At 34.4% G+C, this 23,347-nt stretch overlaps 1 protein-coding gene across 4 annotated transcripts in view; it reads right to left on the bottom strand.

The window, feature by feature from the left end:
* Window positions 1-23,347, bottom strand: part of PUM2 (pumilio RNA binding family member 2) — a 70,964-nt gene that overhangs the window by 18,532 nt on the left and 29,085 nt on the right. For 2 of the 4 annotated variants that reach the window (XM_065891743.1, XM_065891744.1), the window contains exons 10-12: window positions 15,033-15,176; window positions 14,629-14,919; window positions 10,256-10,492 (exon numbers count right to left, since the gene is read on the bottom strand). In XM_065891743.1, coding sequence (XP_065747815.1) covers window positions 10,256-10,492; window positions 14,629-14,919; window positions 15,033-15,176 — 672 coding nt within the window. The remainder of the gene's footprint in view (window positions 1-10,255; window positions 10,493-14,628; window positions 14,920-15,032; window positions 15,177-23,347) is intronic. The other 2 variants (XM_065891745.1, XM_065891746.1) reach the window with 1 other exon arrangement.

Raw genomic sequence — 23,347 nt, 5'->3', positions numbered from 1 at the left:
AATAAGATTTGGGATTTTTGGAATGGTTCAAGACTCCTGGGGATGCTGGAATGGGGTGAATGTATTTTGCATGTGGGCGGAACGTGAATTTGGGGGGACCAGAGTTTACATGGTACTGGGCTGAACTGGGCTTCCCCAAAAGATATGTTCAAGTCTTAACTCCTGGTACTTGTGGATTTGACTTTATTTGGAAATAGGATCTTTGCAAATGTAATCAAGTTAAAATGAGGTGTCATGCTGGAGTAGGTTGGGCTCTTATCCAATGACTGGTGTCCTTATAAGAGAAGGAAAATTAGGACAGACACATAAGGAGAATGCCAGGTAATGATGGAGGCGGAGACTGGCGTGCTATGTCTACAAGCCAAAGAACGTTAAGTGTTATCAGCAACCATCAGAAGCCAGAAAGAGGCAAGGAAGGATTGTGCTTACAGCCTTCAAGGGGAGTATGGCCCTGTTGACACCTTAATTTGACTTCTAACCTTCAGAACTGTGAGACAATAAATCTGTTTTAAGCCACTTAGTTGTAATTTGTAACAGCAGCCTTAGAACACTAATATATAATGCTATCTTAACAACACTCTGAGACAAGGATATAATCTCCATTTTACTTGTGACACAATAGGCTTAGAGAAGCTAAATCCTTAATAAATCCTTATTCAAGGATGCATAGCTAATAACTAGACTAAGGTTTTTTTTTAACTATTATATCTGAATAATTCCCTTTCGGTTATACTCTGCTACACCTCATGAAGAACATTTAATGCCATATACCATACTTAAATCTGGGATATTCTTGAGGTTACATGGGAGAGTAAAACATGTAAATTTTTTAACTATAAAATTTTAACTATATATTTGCCATATAAAGACACAAAATTTTTACTCGGGAAAAACCAAGGCTTCAATGAATTAAAAAACCTACATAATTCTAGTTAAAAGTATAATCTTCCACATCATCTTAAAAGACTAATATAAAAAGCAAAAAGCATAAATATGTCAAGTGTGCTATCTTAAATCTGTACATTTTATGACCATATGTAAGCAAACAATATCAGGTGCAAACTACAAACCAAAATAAAAATCTGTTGTTTCCATTTCTATTGCTTGTAATTCTTTTCTAAAAGCAACTAAGTAATTCATCTACCTTTTAGCATCTAGTGCTTCAACTTTTTAAAAATATAAAGGTAAGAGACAGGCCATCTTCACAGAAGATACTTAATATTAATAATCTTCCCTCATTCATCAAAGATCATTTAAACAGACTGAGTTTTTAACATATGAACTATGTAGTTCAGACTAGTATTATATCTCACTTCTACCTCTACTCACCTTGCCAATTTCCGTCAAAAAAGGCTTGTATGATTTCAAGAACTGTCTGAATCTTACATCTTTATTGAAAACTAAACTACTTCTGTGATTACTGAACATGAGGACACTCTAAAAACCTACCCCTACCCCAAACCAAAGAACAACACACACAGGCAAAAATAAAAACTCACAACCATCATAAAACTTCTCAAAGTGCAGTACTCTACAGAGTATGATCTTAACACACTGATCAGAGAACACACTACCAGTTAAACAATGCTTTAATGTAGAAATCTATATAGGATGTGAAATAATTTTTTTAAACAAGTAGCCAGTGTCCAAAAATAAACTCATCGATAAAACAGAAAGAAACAAAGCCACTCAAATTACTCCAACCATTTTGTTGAGATCTGAATACAGTTGACCCTTGAACAACACGGAGGTTAGGAGCATCGACTCCCACCCCACCAAAGTATATGTATAAGTTGTGACTCCCCCAAACTTAACTAGTAGTAGCCAGCCTACTGTTGACCAGAAGCCTTACCAGTAACATACAGTCTATTAACACGTTATATGCTATATATATAATTATATGCATTCATGAAATACCTAACTTTTAATTTTTTTTGATATTTCTAGGCAGTCTGCGATTTTTTTCAAGTTGTTGCAAATCTCCAAAAAAATTTCCCAGTTTTCCCCATTTTTTGGGGGGAAAACAATCCATGTATAAGTGGACCTGGGCCATTCAAACCTGTGTTGTTCAAGGGTCAACTGTACTGTTAAAGCTGTGGAGAATGGTTTCAGCTTTCTTGTTTCTAATCTAGTAGGGAGAAAAAACCCAGAAACAACTCTAATATAATCTAGCCTGTGGTTAATTTGGTACAAAAAGACCAGAAAGGAAAGATAATAATTCTAATGGAGAGAATCACTGTGTTCAATAAAGTGCAATAAGGCAATAGCATTACAATCATTATACTGTAATTACTGGTTTACTCATCTGTATTTACCACAAAAAAATCAAACTTGATGATGGTGGGCAGAATGTTTTCTTCAAGTGTCTCTCAAGTCAAGCACAGTCTGGCATATAGGGATCTGACACTGGCTGAATAAATTAAGTGAATTAATTAAGCAAAATAAATTAATTAAATAAAAATTTTCATGAGACCCCAGAATTCTTAAATGGGGGCCAATAAAACTACACATAAAAGATAAACATAAAATAGGGATTAGTTTCAGTATAAATTAAGCTTATTACTATCCTATTTAGAATATCATGTAAAGACCCTTATCTGATCAGTTTTAATTTAAAAATTAGCAATAAAATATTATGAGATCCTTAAAGTAAAAAGTATTTAATTTAGATTAAAAGTCAATTGCAGGGGGACTTCCCTGGTGGTGCAGTGATTAAGAATCAACGCAGGGGACACGGGTTCAAGCCCTGGGCCAGGAAGATCCCACATGCCACGGAGCAGCTAAGCCCGTGTGCCACAACTACTGGGCCTGCACTCTAGAGCGTGCGAGCCACAACTGCTGAGCCTGTGTGCTACAACTACTGAAGCCCATGCGCCTAGAGCCCGTGCTCCACAACAAGTGAAGCCACCACAGTGAGAAGCCCGCGCACCACAAGGAAGAGAAGCCCCCGCTCGCCACAACCAGAGAAAGCCCACGCGAAACAATGAAGACCCAAAGGAGCCAAAAAAACAAACAAACAAAAAAAGTCAATTGCAGGCAAGTGAAAAATGCCAATATACTGACATTCAAACTCACTTTCCCCACCAACTCACAATAGGCTAAATTATATTTTACCACAATTTTATAAAAAGTTCACAAAAATTCTAAACTTAGGGAATAGGAAAAGATCCTTTATTTATTTAGAGCAATAGTAGACAGAAATAAAAGCATTCTTTGAGAAGCAGTGTGACACCTTGGAATGAACCAGGTAGACCTGGACTCAAAATTTTTGTTCCTTACTAACTTCATGACTACAAGCAAGTTCCTTGATTGCTTTGAGAATGAAGTTGTGTGTGTGTGTGGTGTGAAAGAGGAGTCAAAGTTAATTTCTCCCCATCTGGATATTCAATTGCTCCAGTTCAACTTACTGAAAAGACCACCTTTCCTAAATACACCAGAGTGGCACCAGTGGCCACAAATCAGGTAACTAAACGAGCAGGTCTATTTCTGGATCCCCTATTCCACCAATCTATTTCTCTAACCCTTGTGCCAATACCACAAGTTTAGTAAAACTACCACTGCAGTTTTAATAAGTTTGATATCTGGCCAAGTTATTAAATTCTAAATTTGTTCTTCAAGACTGTCTTGACTACTCTTGGCTCTGTTTTTCCATTCATATTAAATAAATCAGCTTATCAATTTCTTTAAAAAAGCCTGAAATATTCTTACTGAGATTGTGCTAAATCTATACATCAATTAGAAGACACTTGGTATCTTTATAATACTGAGTCTTTCAAGCCACAAACATGACATGTCCTTTCATTTATTTGTCTTCTTTAACTTCAGTCAGTGCTTTTACGGTTTACAGTGTAAAGATTTTGCCCTTCCTCCAATGGACCTATTCCTGGTTAAGGAAACAGTCTCATGTAAAAATATTCTAAACGTAAGTCAATTTTCAGTATTACCCCATGAGACCCATGCTGCATTCATTTTTAAAGGTTATTTGGCTAAAGCTGCAGATCTCTCATGAAGCACATCTGCCTATATTTTAAGTTTTTTGATCCTATGTTTACTTAATGCACATTATTTAGTGTATAAACAGTGCAATGATGTACGTTCTTGGTGAATTCTTGATTGTTTTTAAGGCACATGAAGACTTATTTGATATCAGTAAGAAGGAAAGGTAGAGAAACAATTGAGGGAGGAGCTGAAATGCAAATATGAAGGAAAGGTAGAGCCAGTGAATAAAATGTAAAACAACCAAATGATAGTAAATAATGATATACAGAATTATAGTCAACAACATTAAATAAATGGCTCCAATTTGCAAAATACATATCAAGGAAAAAAATATTTAAAAACATATTCAGTAAGAGACCAGACTTTTCTATTTTCTCTCATCCCATAAGCTTTTCAAAATTTTAAAATATGCAATGGCACAAGCAGACTTCAGGTCAATAGAAAGAAACAAGGCAGGAAGAAAGAAATCCATTAGGGAGATGATGGGGGACAAGATCAAAGGCTCATATAACACACTAGAGATCCAGGAATTATGAGTTACAAAGAAGTGTGAACTGGAGTAACGCCTTCTATAAACTATGAATTGTCCCAAGGTGTCTCTCTTCACCTGAGTGCTACTGGAAATTTCAGTGGGATAATCCTTTTTAAATGAAAAGTTTAGCATCTGGCTGCTGGGTATTTAATGTCCACAGAACCCCCACAATCATGATGACAAGCGAAAACTGTTGCCACACATTTCCAAATCGTTCACCTCCTCATTCTAGGTATTTTAAACAAGCACTACAAGTGATTCTGGTATGGTAAACCACTGAATCGAATCATCAAGTATTTTTTAGTCTCAAATCTGAGATTATACCTTAACTGAATTAGCTGGTGAAAACATTCTCAGTCATTAGAAGCACAAAGTCATAGATAACATTATTAGAGGATAATGGGTAAAAATAAGGGCAAAAATTAATCATTGTGACCCCAAACCAGAACTAAGACTAATGAATTTGTACACAGAAATGAAACATAAAATAAATTCTTCCACACAAGTAATAATTTTAGAACTTTTCCACAACATATTTCATACTTTTCAACAAATAAATGACTTTTCGATGCACCAATGGGTTGAAGCAGTGATTTCATTTATACCATGAGAACCTGTAAATAATATTCTGTTGAGAGCTGAGCATGTTGTCCTATCTATTCAGTCCTGTTGTCCAACATATATTCAGTCCCTGAGTGGCCTGCCTTATGAGTAACACATATTCTTATTTCATACAGTAGATAAGAGCTTTTCTATAAATCTCAAGAATAACTGAGAAAGGGATCTAGAAGTCTAGTAATCTTATATACACATTTTAAAAACACATAACCTACACCATTGTGAGGTTAAATTTGAGAGGCTGAGTAGAATATTGTTATTGATATACTTTGTAAAATTGTTCAATTCATTATAGAATAGCAGAACAGAAAAAGAAAAGATAGTATCAGGAGTCAGAACAGTGTTCTAGCTTCAGTTCTGCCACTTACTGGTTTGGGCAAGTCTCTTGGGCTCATATGACCTATAACTGTCTCATCTTTAATGGGCAGATCACTCAGCCAGTTTATGTTAACAATTAGGATGAAATGAAATAATGAATATGAAAGTGCTTTACAAAACTATCAAATGCTATTCAGTTACAGGGAACTTGCTACTTAAAGGATAATAATACTTTCAATGAAAACTTCAAAATAATTTATATTGTTTTCTGCTTTAAGAACCATATATGAAACTCAGAAAAACCGCACACAGCCTTACAACCAATTTGGCCATACTTGTTTTAATTCTCAAACATCTCATTCTAAGAGAAGCGGATGACCAAATCTGCCAAAGGTCAGCAATTTCAACAGATTAACTACTACTGAACAGGGAAAATGACTCTAACAGTTAATAGTACCATGTCTATGTTTCATATAAAATTTTCTGTGATTAGGAGAGAAGATAGGTTATAAAGTTTTTTAATCTACTGCAAGTTAAAGCACTATGTGACTACTGAATACATGACATTAAGGAATCTTCAAAACTGACAGCCACCTTTGAATTAACTAACTTCACTGAATTCAAAGCTGGAATTAGACTTTTTATCACCCTTTTCTTAAGAAAAAACAAGCCAGTTCAAAAATGAAGAGGTACAAGGGAAGAAGCCATTAGTTTGTCAAACCCTAAGTCAAATAAAAACACAAAATGCTACTTTATACCCAAGAAGTTCCATATCAATCTATTATGAGCATAAAGATTAGAGTAAATAAGAAATCACTAACATATTTTAAACGTTTAACCAAAGAAGAAAAAGAAAGGAAACAAGGAAGGAAAGAACTAGTTAGCTAGCTCCAGGTAGATGAATTAAATAATACTTGAAATATTTAATCTTCTTTTACTGGGAGCAACGTATCTCAAAATAAGAGACTGACTTCTATCATAAAGAGTTAAAAAAAACAACTAGGGGTAGAAGATTTTTTCCCCCAACTCTATACATCAGTATAACATGAGAAAATAATTCACTTAATATTCAAGGCTGAACTTGAAGCCCAGAATTTGACATAGTTCTTTGCATTTCAAGATAAAAACCACTAATCTTAAAGTTGTTCTCCTTCCTTGTTCTTTTCCACTTGTTTCTCTGATCAGTATTTTAAGCGCTGCTTTTAACAAGTTGTAGTCAACGTGGGATCCAATCTGAAGGGACTCCAAATGGCCAAACATAGTAATATTTTAGCATCAAGAAAAGGTATAAAAAGTGTTATCTCCCAGTCTGCAATGGACTGAAACAACAACTATCCTAAAATCCATCAATTTACACTATAGGGAACAATGATGACTTAAACACAAAAAACAAAAAAACCCTGCAAGTCACCTTTAGAAGTTGCTAGGGCATCAACTCATTCTCAATTCTCATTTCCCAAGGTCAGAAAATAAAGGAAAAGAAATCAAGCATTATCCTGACTCCTATATGAACTATATATTTTAGGGTAACCTCACAACTGATGAAAGTTCTTTTCCATAGAAAAATTCCAGCTAACAAATGTAAAACGAATGTCAGAGCATCATCATTTTGCAACCTCTGAAGAAATACTTAGGTGATGATCAAAGGCTGCTAAGTCATTAGGTGGATCTGGCAGACAACCTCACAAAGGAAATAACCAGACGTGTCTCCTGATACGGTGCAGCAGAAATACAGAACCAAATAGCAAAGCAAACCAACCAGATCAAACCCCTAAATTCCACTTTACAGGAAATTCAGAGAATAGAAGAACATGTTAAATACCACCATGGAGAAGAAACCATTGAGGTCCAGAATGTGGGATATTCAACAGGACAAAGTTTCTTCAACAAATAAATGTGAAGGAAAAAAAAAAGAGGATGGGGAAATGGTTCCATATTAAAAGACATCAAACAAATGACGGACCTTATTTGGACCCTGATGGAAACACAACAACTGTAAAAAGACATTTAAGTCAATTAGAGTAATGAGAATTTATAAATTTTAAAAGGCGTGATAATGATTTTGTGGCTATAATTGTTTTTAAAAAAGGAATCTCTATCTCTTAGAAATTTCATACTAGAATATGGAAGATAAAATTACTTCTCATGTTTCTGACTTCAATATATTTAAAAAGCAACAAGGTTGCAAATCTTAACAAAAATATTTTAGGTTATAAAAAAATGAACAACCAAAATTCATCAGTTGAAATACTTGTTCTTCAATCACAAAGTGACTACTGGTCATCCTGCTAAAAATACTTATGTTGATCAAATGACAACTATTTTTTAAAAAATGAAACATCTTTGTTAAAGAAAGTTACCTGTTTCATCCAATATTTTAAGAATATCGATATCCAGGCCTACCAATAACTACAATGGCTATATGTCTTAAAAATCTCATAAGAAAATCAGCTGGAACTAATTAATTACAACCAATTCTAATGAAACTGAGAATTTATCCCTATTTTATGATATTATATTCTTAATATGTGAGCAGAGTAAGATTATTTTTTAAATGGCTATGCAAATTCATTTTCATAGGTATTTTATCAATCAGCAGCCTTGATAACTTGATTCATGAAGAAATCCACTTCGGGGATATACAATTTAAAATATATATTTTTTAGACCAGAGAGCATGTAAGTCTTGCATCGTGATTCAATGACATGAAAACAAAAGATAGATTATTTCCATGAACACTATACAAAGAGCAAATTTATGAAATCTACTTAATTATTTTCAACTTGGCAAGGTCTATTCCTTGTTAACAAACAGGTTGCTAGTCATAATATGACTAAAGCTAAAAGAAACTGAGGAATCACAAAAGAAAATAATCTACAGACAATTTCTATCAGAGGTGTGTTTAAATACTAGATTAAATAAATACTAGATTTAGAAATATTAGATTTCAAGGTGAAGCTAAACTAAGGAGTTTAGCTTAAACTATGGGTACAAAAGTATCAGGCTACAATGTAGAACTGCTGGCCCACACGATGATTACTTCTCATAACAGACTAGAATTCCTTCTAGAAGCATCTATATGCCTGGGTTCTTTATAGTCAAAAAAAAATCTAGATTGCTATTTAATTAGAGACATCTAAAAAGTCATTTATAAACCAATTTCTAAACAAGCTATGTAGAATAATTAATGCCATTTACACAGGCACTAAAGCACAACGTAAGCAGTAACAGTTGACAGAAATCTGATCTGAAACTTATCTATGAAAAAAATGACAGGACGCAACAAATATAATCTTAACAAATAAAACACAAAACTATTACGAAAGGCTATTTTTAGGTTTGCTTTGTTCCAAATTTTGGTGTCAATTTCAAAGTCTCAAAGGCATGTTTTATATGGGAGTTGTAGGAATGGGTCTGAATAGCAATAATAAAAATCAGGAATTGAGTAGCTCCTATGACTAAGAAAAGATAAATGAAGGAAAGTGGTAGGCTAAAAACTGATAAGTTTACACAAACAGTGCTGCAAAGCAGATCTTAGGACCCCACTCAAATAAATTAATTGGTTGTACACAGTCAATATCCCCAAAAAGAGCAAAGGCCCAGAATTTGGGGTGGAGGACCAGTCTTTAAAAAAGAAATCTAGCCCACTTTGTAATAACATAAATCTAAATGATCATCACTGTAAAATATTCCTTTGTTACATGGACACTCACTATATTACTGAGCTTTAGGAAAAAATAACTATAGCCTTATGATGGGGATGGCGGGGTCAAACATAATCACTAATTTATAATATATCTGCTTACAAAAGCAACATTACTTTTTAAATCACAAGCTGATTTAAATCTTCCTAAGCACATAAGAATCAGCAATAGAATCTCTCAGTTTTAGCTGAAATGACTAGAATTACAAAAATTCAAAATCTAATTTTAATTAAATACTTTCTTTGAAGAGACAGGGAGGGATTCATACACAGCCTCTGATATCCAAAAACCCTTCAAAATATACTGTTAACTACATGGCTAAATAATTCCTGGAGTGGGAAAAAGGTAACCACCAATTCAAATAATCTTGGGGTGGGGGCGATTTTAATATACAGATATAAACCAAAGTTCTAAATGTTCCGATTTCAAGGGTACAGCAAGCCTAGAACATTTTTTTTCTTAAACAATGTGTTTAAAAGTAAGAGAACTACATGGACCAAACCCATACATAATAAGATTCTCTAACTCACAAACATACTCAATTCATATACCCTGTGGTAAAATGGCCAGGCATTCAAAGGCCAAAGCAAAAACCATCATACTAAACTAAATTATTTAAATTCAAAAACTTTGTGACTAATGATTGCTTTTGGTGTGCACAAACTTTTTTTTTGAATTTTATTTTACTTTTTTATACAGCAGGCTCTTATTACTTATCCATTTTATATGGTGTGCACAAACATCTGATCGTGAAATTTCTTTCACTATCACGTATAAATAATTGACTTTTCAGATGATCTAAAACACACACAAATCAAAAGCACAGACGAGAAAAAAAACACACCACTGTATTTCATAAAAGGAACATAAGATACAATAGGGGTCTTTACCTTACTGTACATTAGACCCTCACTTTGAATTTTCACAAAAGTAGAACTTTTTCAAAAGGCTAGTATCTATAAGCAAAAGCAATTTGGCATGTTTTATCCAACATTAAATATTTTACACATATTATAAAACACACACACAAACACACTCACATGTATACATACAAATAAAAAGGGTTTTGGTTTTTTTTTTTTACCTAAATGCAAACTGGATGAGGATCCATGTGATGAAAGTGATGGCGGTGGCGTAAGTGAATGTCCTGGAGTTTGGCTTGGCAGAGGCATGCCTATTGGACTTGGAGAGGAGGAAAATCCCAGACTATTGTAAAATGGTTGCCCTATGGGTGCTAGGCTGCTACTAGATCTTTTGTACAAGTCAGAGCTAGTAGATAGAGACTCTCTCCTTGTGGCACTACTACTTGCAGAACTGCCAACTGAAGAAGAAATAAAAAAAACCCTAATTACATACAGTGTTAACTGAATAAAACCTATCCCCAACTCTTGCTGGGAAATAACAGAAGTGATCACAATAATTATTTTTAGAAACATTATAGAGAAGATAATTACTGTGATAACTATACATACTAACTTATTAATCATAAAAGGGTATAAATGCACCCCAAGAAAATAACCAAATATTTAAGAGCAGTCACTCATATGTTCATTATTTCACACATATTTACCATTGACACATATGATTACTGTGCTTTAATACCCTGGTATGATTTATAAACCCTGAAATTGTAAGTTGTCTGCTTTAGGATATGCTAGAGATTAAATTCCAATAAGGTTAAATTTTGGTAGTATCCTAATCTCTGGAACCAAGTTCTTAGACTTCAACCCAATGCCAAGAAAAGATTATACTGATAAACAGAATATTAATACATTTCCCTCACCATTCACATTTGATTTGGCTTCCAGCTTGTGTTCAAACCATAGTCCTTTAAAGTCCATATTGGCCCGAATATTAGTCAGCTGTGAAGTATAGATGGCAGCTAACTCCTCAGTACTTTTCACACTACACATTCTCCCTATCCTTCAGCAACTAAATTACAAAATACATATGGAAAAATCAAACTTTCTCTTAGAAAACTGATAGCTCTCATTACTGTTATCAACCAAAGACATGTGTTCACTTACCCCTCAGGATCTTCTATTCCTAAGATTCTATTTCTGGCCTCATGAGCCCCTTACTCAAGTAAAGACTGATCAGCCTTTCTTTTCTTATATGGTATACAATTATATCACATCCCTTATTGTACTACATACCAATTTTTTTTTGTTTTTCACTTAATCCCCAATTCAACTATTAACCTTCTAGTTTTTTTCTTTTGTACTTCATAAAATCATAAAAAAATGGTAGGTTCACATTACCATATAGCTATGCATGCTCAGAAAAGCAACAAGATCTGGCTGTTAATCAACATATATTTGGATAATCAAATTCTTTACTAAGTGTTTAAAAGGGTTGTCCAAAACTCCCAATTCATAAGTCACACTTAGAGCCCATATTTTCAAGTATGTTTTTTACTGTTTCTAAGCCTTTTTAAACTGAAGCCTTTTACATCCAAAATAATTTCATAATACATTTCTTAACCTATCAAGTTTTTTAAGGACAAGCTCTATATTCGGACCAATATGGTAATTCTTTTCGCGAGAATTTTAAAGTTTCTATTAGGTTGTGGTTTTCTAATAGCAAGTCAATTATAAACAGATCATAAGGGTACAGATTAAAGAGAAAAATTAAGCAGAGCACATGATGGTAGACCAAGTTAAGCTTATTAATACAGATAGGAAATGTAATTACATTGGTTTTACCAAATTTAAAATTCTATAAAGGAAAAATACCAGGCTCACACTACTGTATTAAGCAAAATATTATATGAACAGTATTCAATCTTTTAAACCAGAGTGAGTGCAGTTTCTGGAAGACTGATCATGTTTTATTGAAATTCTCACTTTTTAAGATATATTACAGGGAAATACTAGTAACTATATGCATTTTTAATAGCAAAAAATAAACACTGTTGTAAGAATGGTTTTGGCAAAATTGTCAATGGCTATATTAACTATGCTAATTTAAAAGGACACTGTCAAAGTGATTCTTCTAAAACATGGCTACATTTAAAATTCCTATTTATTTCAGAAAACAATTTATATGACAAGGAAAAAGACAAAAGCTCTCTAATGAGAGCAGCAGCACTATCATTCCCCTGGCAAATAATCAAAGAAACCATAGTTTTGACACATGCGATATTATTTTCCTCTAAAAAGGAAAAGCCAAGCCGAACATTTAAAAGTAATTCAGAAATAGCTTTACTTTAAACCTAACAAGCTGGCTCCTTAAATTTTACTATATGCCTAAATTATTTACAACAGTATGACTACAAAATATAAAACAAAGTATACCTAAAATATCTAAGCGGCTAGACAGTGGAGTCACTAATCATTTATCAACTGTGGATAAAATGTTAAATTACAAACTTTCAGTTGTAAAAGAACATTCTAATGGGTCATAGAAATGGTGATTTAATTACTTTATTACAATGGCTAAGCTTCCTGGTGAGCTGAGTTATAAACTGGGGTATTTAACACTACTAAGCATTAATAATTTCATCATGTGGGTAAAAGAGTGTGTACATGTTACTGTGTGTGTACATGAGCACATAAACACATTACATTTTAGATTTCATATAGGTATGCAATTGCCATAATGTAAAAAGGCAATGGGTAGACTTCAAAGAGTACCTAAGTGCAGCACTTGAATGAACGCTCATGAAATGTCCACGAGGAGGGAGATGACAGGTTATTTATTGGTATTTACCGGTGGCAACTGTTAATGTCCTCTGAAGCAAGGTAAAACAGAGGTACCCCAAACTGGAAATCAGAATGGAGTAAGCAATGCTCATAAATAAGGGAGGAATGAAGATAATTAGTTTTTGGGAAAGAGGCATCTGCAGGGGACATGTGTAGAGAACAAAATGTTGATGGCTCACCAGTTCCTGAATGCAGGGGGAAGGCTCTTAACAACTAAGAGACAAATGGGAATTTGGAGTTCCTACAAATCTATACCAGACCATCAGTGACATTTTATTAGAAAAGGGAACATGAGATTTATCAAGTCTTTTCTCTATTTTTCCTGGATTATTTAGGGTCTACAATCTATAGAAACTAGTTATTGCCACACAAAATTTTTTTTTTATAGTTATATGTTCTTTTGATTTTCTCCAGCAATCTAGGATTATCTGGGGAAAATGCTTGTCAATTGTGTTAGAAAAAAAAAATGAGTCTATGGGGGCACTTGGGCGAGAGATAAAAAGACTAAGCTCCAAAAGGAATGAAAAAAAATCAAACAGGAAAAGTACGACTAAACAGTCTTTATGTTCACTAGACTTTTCCTCAGAAGTTCCCATGCCCATTTCTTTAGGTAATTTTGTATTAGGCAAATATATTTCCCTTTTGTATTTCATTGTAACAAAAAAGCATTCTGCACCTAAAAGTTTATAGTTGTTCTAGACCATCATATTTATAAATATGAATGTTCAAGAAGTTCAGAAGATACTGTCTTAGAAAATTGGCAAGCACAGTTAGTAATGACTGGCATGTGTTAATTTTGCCATTTTTCACACCAGAAAAGAATATAATTTAATGTGGTGGGAAAACAGATGAGAACCAGATTTTAAGACTCAAGGACACGAGAGGAATAAAAAACCTCTTGAGGTGTGAATAAACGGCCCTGCCCCTCATAAAGAAAAGGCTGTCAATTGTACCAAGAGAATGAGAGTAAGCTGTTTTTTCTGTTTCCTGAATACTCTGGAAACACCAGAGACTGATAACACAATGTGTGTCAACAGGGTGTCAGTGTGGGCCTCTTCTGATTTCAGCTCTTCCTCAGTTACAAAATCAGTTTGTGTGGGTAAATTATTTATTTTGTGAAGCTATTTAAAATTTGGATTTCTTAAGGATTATATATAAAACTAGGATATGGGAAAAAAAAGTCCTTTTAAATGAACTTTTAGTGATAAAGGCTAAGTTGTTTAATATAAAGATAGGCATATTTATCTTAGGGGTTTCTGTTTAGAACATTACATCATATTTTATTTTTATATATTATACCAAATAGAGATCATTAACAACCATTAGCATTTAATAAGAATAAATCATCTGATGAGCACACAAAAATTATTTTAAAACACCAGAAACTTAAGATGGCAAAAATATTTACTTCCTCGAACATTAATATTATAGAGCAAAGGGAAGAGCTAGTAATTAGCATAATACATATTATCCCAAACAAACCTTACTAAAACAAAAATTACAGTAATATAGTTCTTAAAGCTAGGGGAAAATGTATTATATTTGAGTAAAGCATGGGCTGCTTGAAATGAGTTAAGCATTCCTAAATGTTACAGGAGGTGGTTTTTCAGCTACAAAACTAAACCAATAAACCAGTATCTTATTCCTGTCCTTTCTATACCACAAGCTATTACTGCTTATATTAGTATTAAAAACAAACACATATACCTCATGTCCACTTAGCAGAGTACACTCATCTTAAAAAGAAACTTACCTGATGAGCCAAATCCACTGAGGGCTGAGCCTATAGCAGCACCCAAAGAGCTACTGCTTCCAAAGCCAAGAGATGTACTTCCAGGTTGGCCAGGTCCGTGAGAAAATAAAGAACTGCTCTGGGAGCTATTAGTCAAAGAAGTGCTCCCGTAAAATGAATTCGACTGCAGATTAGTGCTTGGCTGCTGCGGCTGCTGCTGCTGCGGTGGTGGCTGAGTGCCAAGTGGCCGGAAGAGACCATTTGTGCTGCCTGTGAGACTATTTGCAGTTCCTCCAGCTGCTGCTGCTGCTGCTGTAAATTAAATTTCAGACACTTCTTAAAACTACCCAGAAAACCATTTTCTATTTTTGAAACATCTCAAACACCAGAAAAATATTATCCCTGAAAATGTCAGTGACACTTACCAGCTTGTGCTGCTGCTGAACTAATTAAAACAGGTGTTGGAGCCATTAATCGAACTGGAGCTCCAAGGCCAGTTCTTGCTCCAGGGCCAACCACTAAGGCACCAGTCTGATCATAATAGGCAGTTGGAGTTAGTACTTGATAGCCTAGATAATATTAAAATAAATGTTTACCAATGAAAACATTATAGAAAACATGTATTTATTTTCCCCCGCATTTGTGTTATCAACACAGCTATTTATACTGTTAATATAAAAACGTTAGTCACCATATAAAAGCAAACACAGCTGAGAAGGTATTACTAAATATATGAAAATGTACTAAAGCACAAGTAAATTTTTTCCCTAAATTTTAACCAGAGATGCCTCTTGCTTATGGACAACAAAATGATGAGATATATTCCTTGATACTGAAACCACAGGTAATCAAGGGCTGATGCTTGAAGGTTATTACCATTTAGTCAGTTGTCCCGAGAGTAGAATGGATAGAAAGATTACGGGAAGTGAGGGAGAACGCTGTACGATTTATTATGCAATTTTAGTAAATTTCTAAACCAAATGCCTCATTACCAGCATTCCCTTTGTAAGCAGCCCTTTAAAAATTAAGTCATGATATAAACAGATAACTCAAAATCATAAGGTTTAACAGTCAATTTGTAAAGGTTCTCAAGCTGCAATCTGAATAAAAATCACATAGGCATTAGTTTTATTACAGCCTTGACCACAAGGCAGGTGACAATTTGCATTATTCAGAACGACAGGTGAGTGAAGTTTATCTCTTTATAGACCTTCTCAGTAGGGACTCCTCATCTGAACCACAGAACAGAAAATGACTATTTCTAACAGAAAACTGACTATTTTGCCAATTCTCTCAAGGATGGTGCATAGTAAGTACCACTCAAGCTGCATGGGAGAGAAGTTAACTATATATATATACCGTGGATACTTCAAGGCAATAGGGCTTATTCTCTCCCAGAACGCAGGTTGAGAAAGGCTGTCTTATACAGTAACAGAGACTCAGGCTCAAAAGTCTGAGGACCACTTGCAAAACTGCACTGGCAACCTTGGATACTTTTAAATTTAAACACTACTTTTCCCACTAAGACCAAAACTTTCATATGCAAAGGCTGTTTTAATTAAATACAGTAATTCTGCTTCGCAATTACCATTTTACTAATACAATGGATATGAATTAGGAGGTACAGCCAAATGAAGAGAAGCATCAGGCAAAACCTAGGAGGGAATATAAAGCTTTCAAGCCCTCTCCTCATGGAGTGAACATGATGAATTTGAGAAGATTATTAGATATCCAACTGTAACTGTCACATAGGATATGCAAGTCTAGAGTTCAGGAGAGCGGTTCAGGCTGGAATTATAAATATGGGAGTGGTCAACATAAGGATGGTATAAGCTAAAAAGGACAAAATCACCAAGAAAATAAAAGGGCAGGGCTTATGGCCTGAGGGTACTTTACATTAAGAGGTTGGAGAGAGCAGGAACAAGGGAAGAGACTGAGAGGAAATAGCCAGTAAAGAAGAAAGAAAATTCAAACAATTTGGTCTCTTGGAGGCCAAAGAAAAAAGAATTTGAACAAAGACTGAGTGATCAACAATGTCAAATGCTACTAAAAGCCATTAAGAGTTGAGAACCTGACCAATGAACTTAGCAACATGGAAGCCATTCTGGTAAGGATAAAAGCCAAACTGTAGTGAACTCAGTAAAGAATGGAAGAACCATAAACAAGTACAGAAATGCTTTTGAGGAGTTTTGCTGAAAAAGACCAGAGGCAAGCTACACAAAGGGGGCTGAGAGTAATTTTTTTCTTAACCAGAAAATGTACTTGATTAGCAGAGCATGATACTTAGGTGCTTAAAAATTTTTATTGTTATTGTGAAATAAAACATAAAAAGTACAAAAAACAGTACATCATAATGACAACAACACAAAAAAGTATAACTACCATCCAAGCCAAGAAACAGAAAATTGCCCAGCATCCCACCTCTTGAAAGTCCCTGCTCTACCAGTCTTCTCTTTCCCTTAGAGTTACACATTCTACTTCCCATAAACACTTCTCTCTAAACAATCATTTGGTTTGAATTATTTAAAAAATTTTAGGTACGATTCATCCATGTGGTTATACAGAGACCTAGTTTCCATCTTCATTATTGTATAGCACCTCATTGGACAAACACCACAATGAATTTATCTATTCTACACTTACACGGTTGCCAGTTTGGGGCCACTGCCAACAGGACTGCCATAAACGTTTTTGTATATGTATGCTGGTGTGTTATGTGTACATATTTCTCTAATCTAAGGTATATATCTAGTAGTTGACACCCTGGGCCAAAGGGCATGTGTATTTTCAAACTTTGGCAAATAATGCCAAGCTGCCTTCAAAGTGGTTGTGCAAATTTACATGCTTACCACCTTGGTATTAGAGTTCCCATTGCTCCATGACTTCAGTAATACTTGATAATGTCAGACTTTTAAAAACTGGCCAACCTGAAAGACAGGCAGAAGCGTTCTGTTGTGGTTTTGATTTTCTCTCCCCATAAGGAGGCTGAGCATCTTTTCATATGCTAATTAGACACTGGGATTTCCTCTGGGGAAACAGCTGTTCAAGTCTCTTTCACCCATTTTCCTATTGGTCTGCCTTTTCTTATTGATTTATAATTCTTTATGTATGCTGAATTCAGGAGTTTCACCGTTTTAATGTATTGCAAATATCTTCTTCCATTCTTAGCCTGACCTGTGATTCTCTTTATGGTGACTTTTGAAGTAATGGGTTCACATTTATTATTTCCTTTATTTTCATAAAAAAATTTCCCTATATTATCTTCTAATAGCTTTAAAATTCCACTTTTCCACACTTACGTCTAAAATCCAAATGGAGCTGAGTACTGAACACAGGATAAGGCAGCGGTTCAATTTGTTGCCCAAATCATCAATTTTCTTTATTTCATCTTATTTATAAAACAAGTCATTCATTCCTCCCTACTGCTTTTTGCTGCTTTCTTTGCTATTAATTAGGTGGCCATTTCTTTTGGGAATCTCACTTTTGGGGTCTCTACTTTGTTCCACTGGTCTGTTTGTCCATGCAGTAATTCAACTGCAGCTTTAGAGTAAATCTTACTCTGTAAGTTAGAACAGAGCAAGTCCTTCTACTTACTTTTGTTCTTTAAGAATGTTTTGGCTAATCTTGACTCTGCATTTTCATTAAATTTTAGTTATCAGCTGTCAAAAAGAACCACCAAAAGAACCCATTGGGATTTTTGATTGGAAATGCACTGAAACTACAGGTTAATATGGGGAGAACTGGCATGTTTAAAATACTGAGTTGCCCAATGGTTTGTTTATTTAGGTCTCCTTTAATGTCTAAACAAAGCTGCTTCCCATAGAAACTGGGCACATTTTTTGTTAGACTTATTCCTAGGTACTTCTGACTACTGTAAATAATAACCTTCAAATTTTTCATTTCAAAACATTATGGTGTTGGGAGTTCCCTTGCAGTCCAGTGGTTAGGACTCAGCGCTTTTACTGCCGTGGGCCTGGGTTCAATCCCTGGTTGGAGAGCTAAGACCCCGCAAGCAGCGCAGCATGTCGGAAAAAAAAAAGAAAAAGAAAAAGAAAAGGCTGTTGGTTAACAGAAAGATTTTTAACCTGATTTTTATATCCAAAAACCTTAACAAAAACACATTAATTCTAATACTTTATCTGCAGATTCAGTTAATACAATCATATTTTCTGCAAATGACAGTTGTGTTTTTCTATTTACAGAACTTATTCATTTTACTAGAATTTCTCTCATGTTATATACTGGCTAGGCTCTTTAATATAATGTTGAAGAGAAGTATCGTTAGCAGAAATCCTTGTCTTATTCCCAGTCTTAGATGGAACACTTTCAAGTATTTCCTATAAATAGCAAAGTCTATCATCCTTGGGAAGTGGGGTAGGGTGTTTAATTCCCTCCCGACTCCCCAGCATATTAAAGATGTTATCTTCTGGTTCATAATTGTTAAAGAGGTTTTTTTTTTTTTAAGTCAATATATAAATTTATTATGCTTTTCCTGCATCTTTTGAGAAGTTCTTATGATTATCATCTTTTAATGTGGCAAATTACACTGTGATTTGCTAATGCTCATCTTGCATTCTTGGGATAAAACCAACTTGTTCATGATATATTATCCTGCTTTATATTGCTACATCTGGTTTGCTAATATTTGAGGATTTCTAAATCCATGTTCATAAGTCTGATGAGCCTACAATTTTCCTTTTCTGCACTGTTTGACGGGTTTTAATATCAAGATAATGCTAGTACCATAAAATGGCATGGGAAGAACACCCTCTTTATCTGTTCTCTGGAATTTTAAAAATTGGAATTGTTGGAATTATTTCTTCCTTGAATGCCTGATATCATTCACCACTGAAGTTGTGCTGGTCTGGAATTTTCTTGGAATATTTTTGATTACTCAATTGATTTAATGGTAATGAACTTTACATTTTCTATGTATCCTTGAGTGTGTTTGGTTACACTGTTCTAGTTATTTGTCCATTTTGTCTACAATTTCCAATTTCTTAACATGAGATTGGTTCCTAATACCCTCTTATGATTATTTTATTTTTCTGATATTGGTTATTATGTCTTCTCTCTTTACCTTTTTTTTTAATGAACTTCTCAGAGGTTTATCAATTTTATTAGTCTTTTCAAAGATGTAAATTTTGGGATAACCTGACTCTTTTAACTATATGTTTGTCATCTATTTCATCCACATCAGTTTCTATCTTTATTATTTGGCTTCCTTCTACAATTCTTTGGGTTTATTCTCTTCCTTTTATGGTTCCCAGATAGAAACTTATTTTCTAATGTATGCATTGAAGCCTATATACTCCTGCCATTTGCAGCAACATGGATGGACCTAGAGATTATCATACTAAGTGAAGTAAGCCACACAGAGAAAGACAACTATCATATGACATTGCTTATATGTGGAATCTAAAAAAAAAAAAAAAAAAAAAAAAATACAAATGGACTTATGCACAAAACAGAAATAGACCCACGGACATAGAAAACAAACTTATGGTTACTAAAAAGGAAGAGGGGGCAGAAATTAGAGAAGTTTCAGATTAACATATACACACTACTATATATAAAACAGATAACCAACAAGGACCTACTGTATAGCACAGGGAACTATACTCAATATTTTATAATAACCTATAAGGAAAAAGAACCTGAAAAATAATAAATATAACTGAATCACTCTGTTGTACACATGAAACCAACAACACTGTAAATCAACTATACTTCAATAAAAAAAAAAGCCTATATACCCCTCTTCTATGTTTTGTTTTTAAGTGTAGTCCACAAGTCTAAATATGTAGCATTTTCATAATCATGCAGTTCAAAAGTTTCTAATTTCTATTGTATTATCTTTTTGTTACTTATCTAAAAGACACAAGAGATTAAAAAAGACATGGTCCCCACACTCAAGAATTATACAATCTGTAGCGAAAATAATGTACTATAGTCTTAATTCTAAGATGCCACTTATTTTCAGACATGACATTGATCAAATAACTTTCCTTAGGGAGAAATACATAACTCTTCCACTTTAATTTTAACACACTTTACACCTCCAAACATGGTAAAATAATTAAATTAAGAAAACAAATCACAAATAGCTAAATGAAACGCAAGGAAGACAAAAGTAGTAAAGAAAGGAGCAAGTTATGTGCCACAGGAACGGCAAAAAGAATGATTATTTTTCTTTTTTTTGGCTGCGCCACGCGGCCTGTGGGATCTTAGTTCCCGGACCAGGGATCGAACCCACACCCCCTGCACTGGGAGCGCTGTGTCTTAACCACTGGACTGCCAGGGAAGTCCCAGGAGGAATAAGTATTAATGAACAAGCACTGGGAAAGATGTGGAAAGGATCATATTAAACGATGAGAAGGGAAGTTAATCACAAAGTATAAAGCAAGGCTTTAAAAAGGAAAATGTAAAAGTATATATCCCAATTTTGCTTAAAATTTATAAAAGTGTATTCTAAACTAAAAGTATTAGCTAGGGCTAAAGGCATAAAAGGATATTTGTGGAACAGTATGTGGTCTAGTGTGTTAAAGCATAGGACCAGGATAGTACTGATTAGGTTAAAGGTATCAATAGTTTGGAGCTATATTAATGAAAATGTTAAGAAGCAGAATGGTACGAACTAACCTGTATTTTTGAAAGGTAACTGAGGGGAGAATAAAAAGATGAAATAAACAGAAGAGATTGGAGGCAGACAGAGTTAGTGGGAGGATGTAGGAGAAGCTGAACAAGAATAGCAGAGATGAAAAGAAGTGAACATGAGAGAATAAACAACAACTGGCAAGTCACTGAATGTGGAGCACAAAAGAAAACCAAGAGTTAAAGATGACTCTGAGAATGAAGCCAAAAATTTCTAGCTCAAAGGGATAGCGGGGTTAATAGTGAAATAGGGTAAACAATAAGATAAGCAAATTTGGGAGAGGTGAGTTCATTTTTGGACATTTTCAGTTTAAGGAGTGGCAGGAACATATACACGGTAATATCTTGTACAAATGTAGAAATGTGTTAAGTGTTTAGAAAAGAATCCAAGATGCAGACGTAAACTCACTGGTTTACTGGTATAGGAAAGACAGGTGAAAAGATGAAAGTAGTTAAGACTCTTCCACAGAAAAAATATAAAGTATCTCTGTTTTTCCAATATTGAAACTAAGGTTCAAAGAGGAAAGTAACATGGCCAAGGTCACACAATTAATTGGCAGAGCAATATGGCAGATCTGACTCCAAAGCATCTAGTCACTAAAGCCAGAAAGTCTTTTACATTTAAGTGATATACAGAGGAAAGGGAGACTGACAAAAAGCAATGAGAAAGATGGGAGAGCCAGGAGAGTAAAATACCACACAAATGTAGTGGAGAGGAGTTGCAGAAAATTGGACATACAACAAAGTTGTGTAATACAACAAAGAATTGAGAAAAGTAAGGATGGAGGAGAGGAAGTCATACTTTGGCACTGAGTTACATTAGAGCTACGTATGAAAAGGAATCGTGGAGGCGGGGCTTAAAAGAAGTGTGGGGTAGAATGTAAATTCTGAAAGGTAGTATAAGAGGGGAGCACAAGAGATAAAGCTTTTTAGGATGAAGAAGCAGACTAGCATCGTGGTTGTGGAAAAGGAGGTGGCAGAGGGAGAAAGACTGAAAATACAAGACTAAAAAACAATGATGGCATATATAATCAAGCAGCAGGATTGAAAGTCTATAATCAATACAGTACAAGGAACAGGGATTTGATGGATGAGAAGTGAAGGACAGAAGGTGGAAAAGCTAAGGACTGCATGAGATTTGAAGAAATAAACAATTTTCTAAGCAAGCTTTTGTATTAGCTTTATATCTTTAAAACATATAAAGATATAACACATAAAACTTTGTATCTATGTAACTATTTGAATAAGGGAGAATTATTTCATCATAGTCCTGGGCAGAATAAAGTATAGAAGGTATTAAAGTTTTACAGTGAGGGAATCATATGAACAGTCAACAAGTCACTTAGGCACACAAATATTATTTCTAGTAAAGCCCTTTTTGTGAAAATGATTTTTACATTTTACAGTAGTAAAGGGACTAAATGTTGTGGCTTAGAAGGTTAGGTAAAATAATTTGGTTTTTTTCCCTAAAAGTTTTACCTGCTTTTAATTTTCTCATCACTCTGAAGACAGTCAATGGTTTTTAGACAAATATCGTGTAAAAAGTGGTTTTCTTTTAGGTGTGCCAAGATAGAGTTCACTGATGAACAAAACAAAACAAAAAAAGCAATAAAGAGCTTTCTTATAGAATGGAAAGAAGTGAACATAAAAATAAATTTTGAGAAGACCAAAGCTGATAAAAATAGCAAAATACCTTGATGTTTTTAGTAAATAAGAACATGAGGTGAATATGAGGAAGAGGAGCAAAGGCATTTATAAGAAATGGGTAATAGGCCCAGCACCAAAAGTCTAAAACAATAAGCAATAAGTTAAAGGGAGAAGCAAATAAACACAGGTCAGAAGCATTCTCTTAAATCAAAATCCTACTTAGAATCTAGTAAGACGGGACTGTTGTACTCCATGACTCTTCTGCCTTTTCTATTTATAGCTAAAACCCAAGAGGAACCCAGAATGGTCTTAGCAGTGGCTTTCATAAACTCCCAGCTCAGTTCTTTTAGCCCTGTTCCATGTCTCTCCACATGCCTACAACTTCTGCTTCACAGTCCATTTCACTAAGGGCTGCTTTTGCCAGGGTCTCTAATCTACA

This window comes from Phocoena phocoena, chromosome 14 (assembly GCF_963924675.1).
Source record: "Phocoena phocoena chromosome 14, mPhoPho1.1, whole genome shotgun sequence".
Lineage (NCBI taxonomy): Eukaryota > Metazoa > Chordata > Mammalia > Artiodactyla > Phocoenidae > Phocoena > Phocoena phocoena.
Note: the sequence above shows the minus strand (reverse complement) of the source record. Positions and strands in the feature narration are given on the sequence as shown.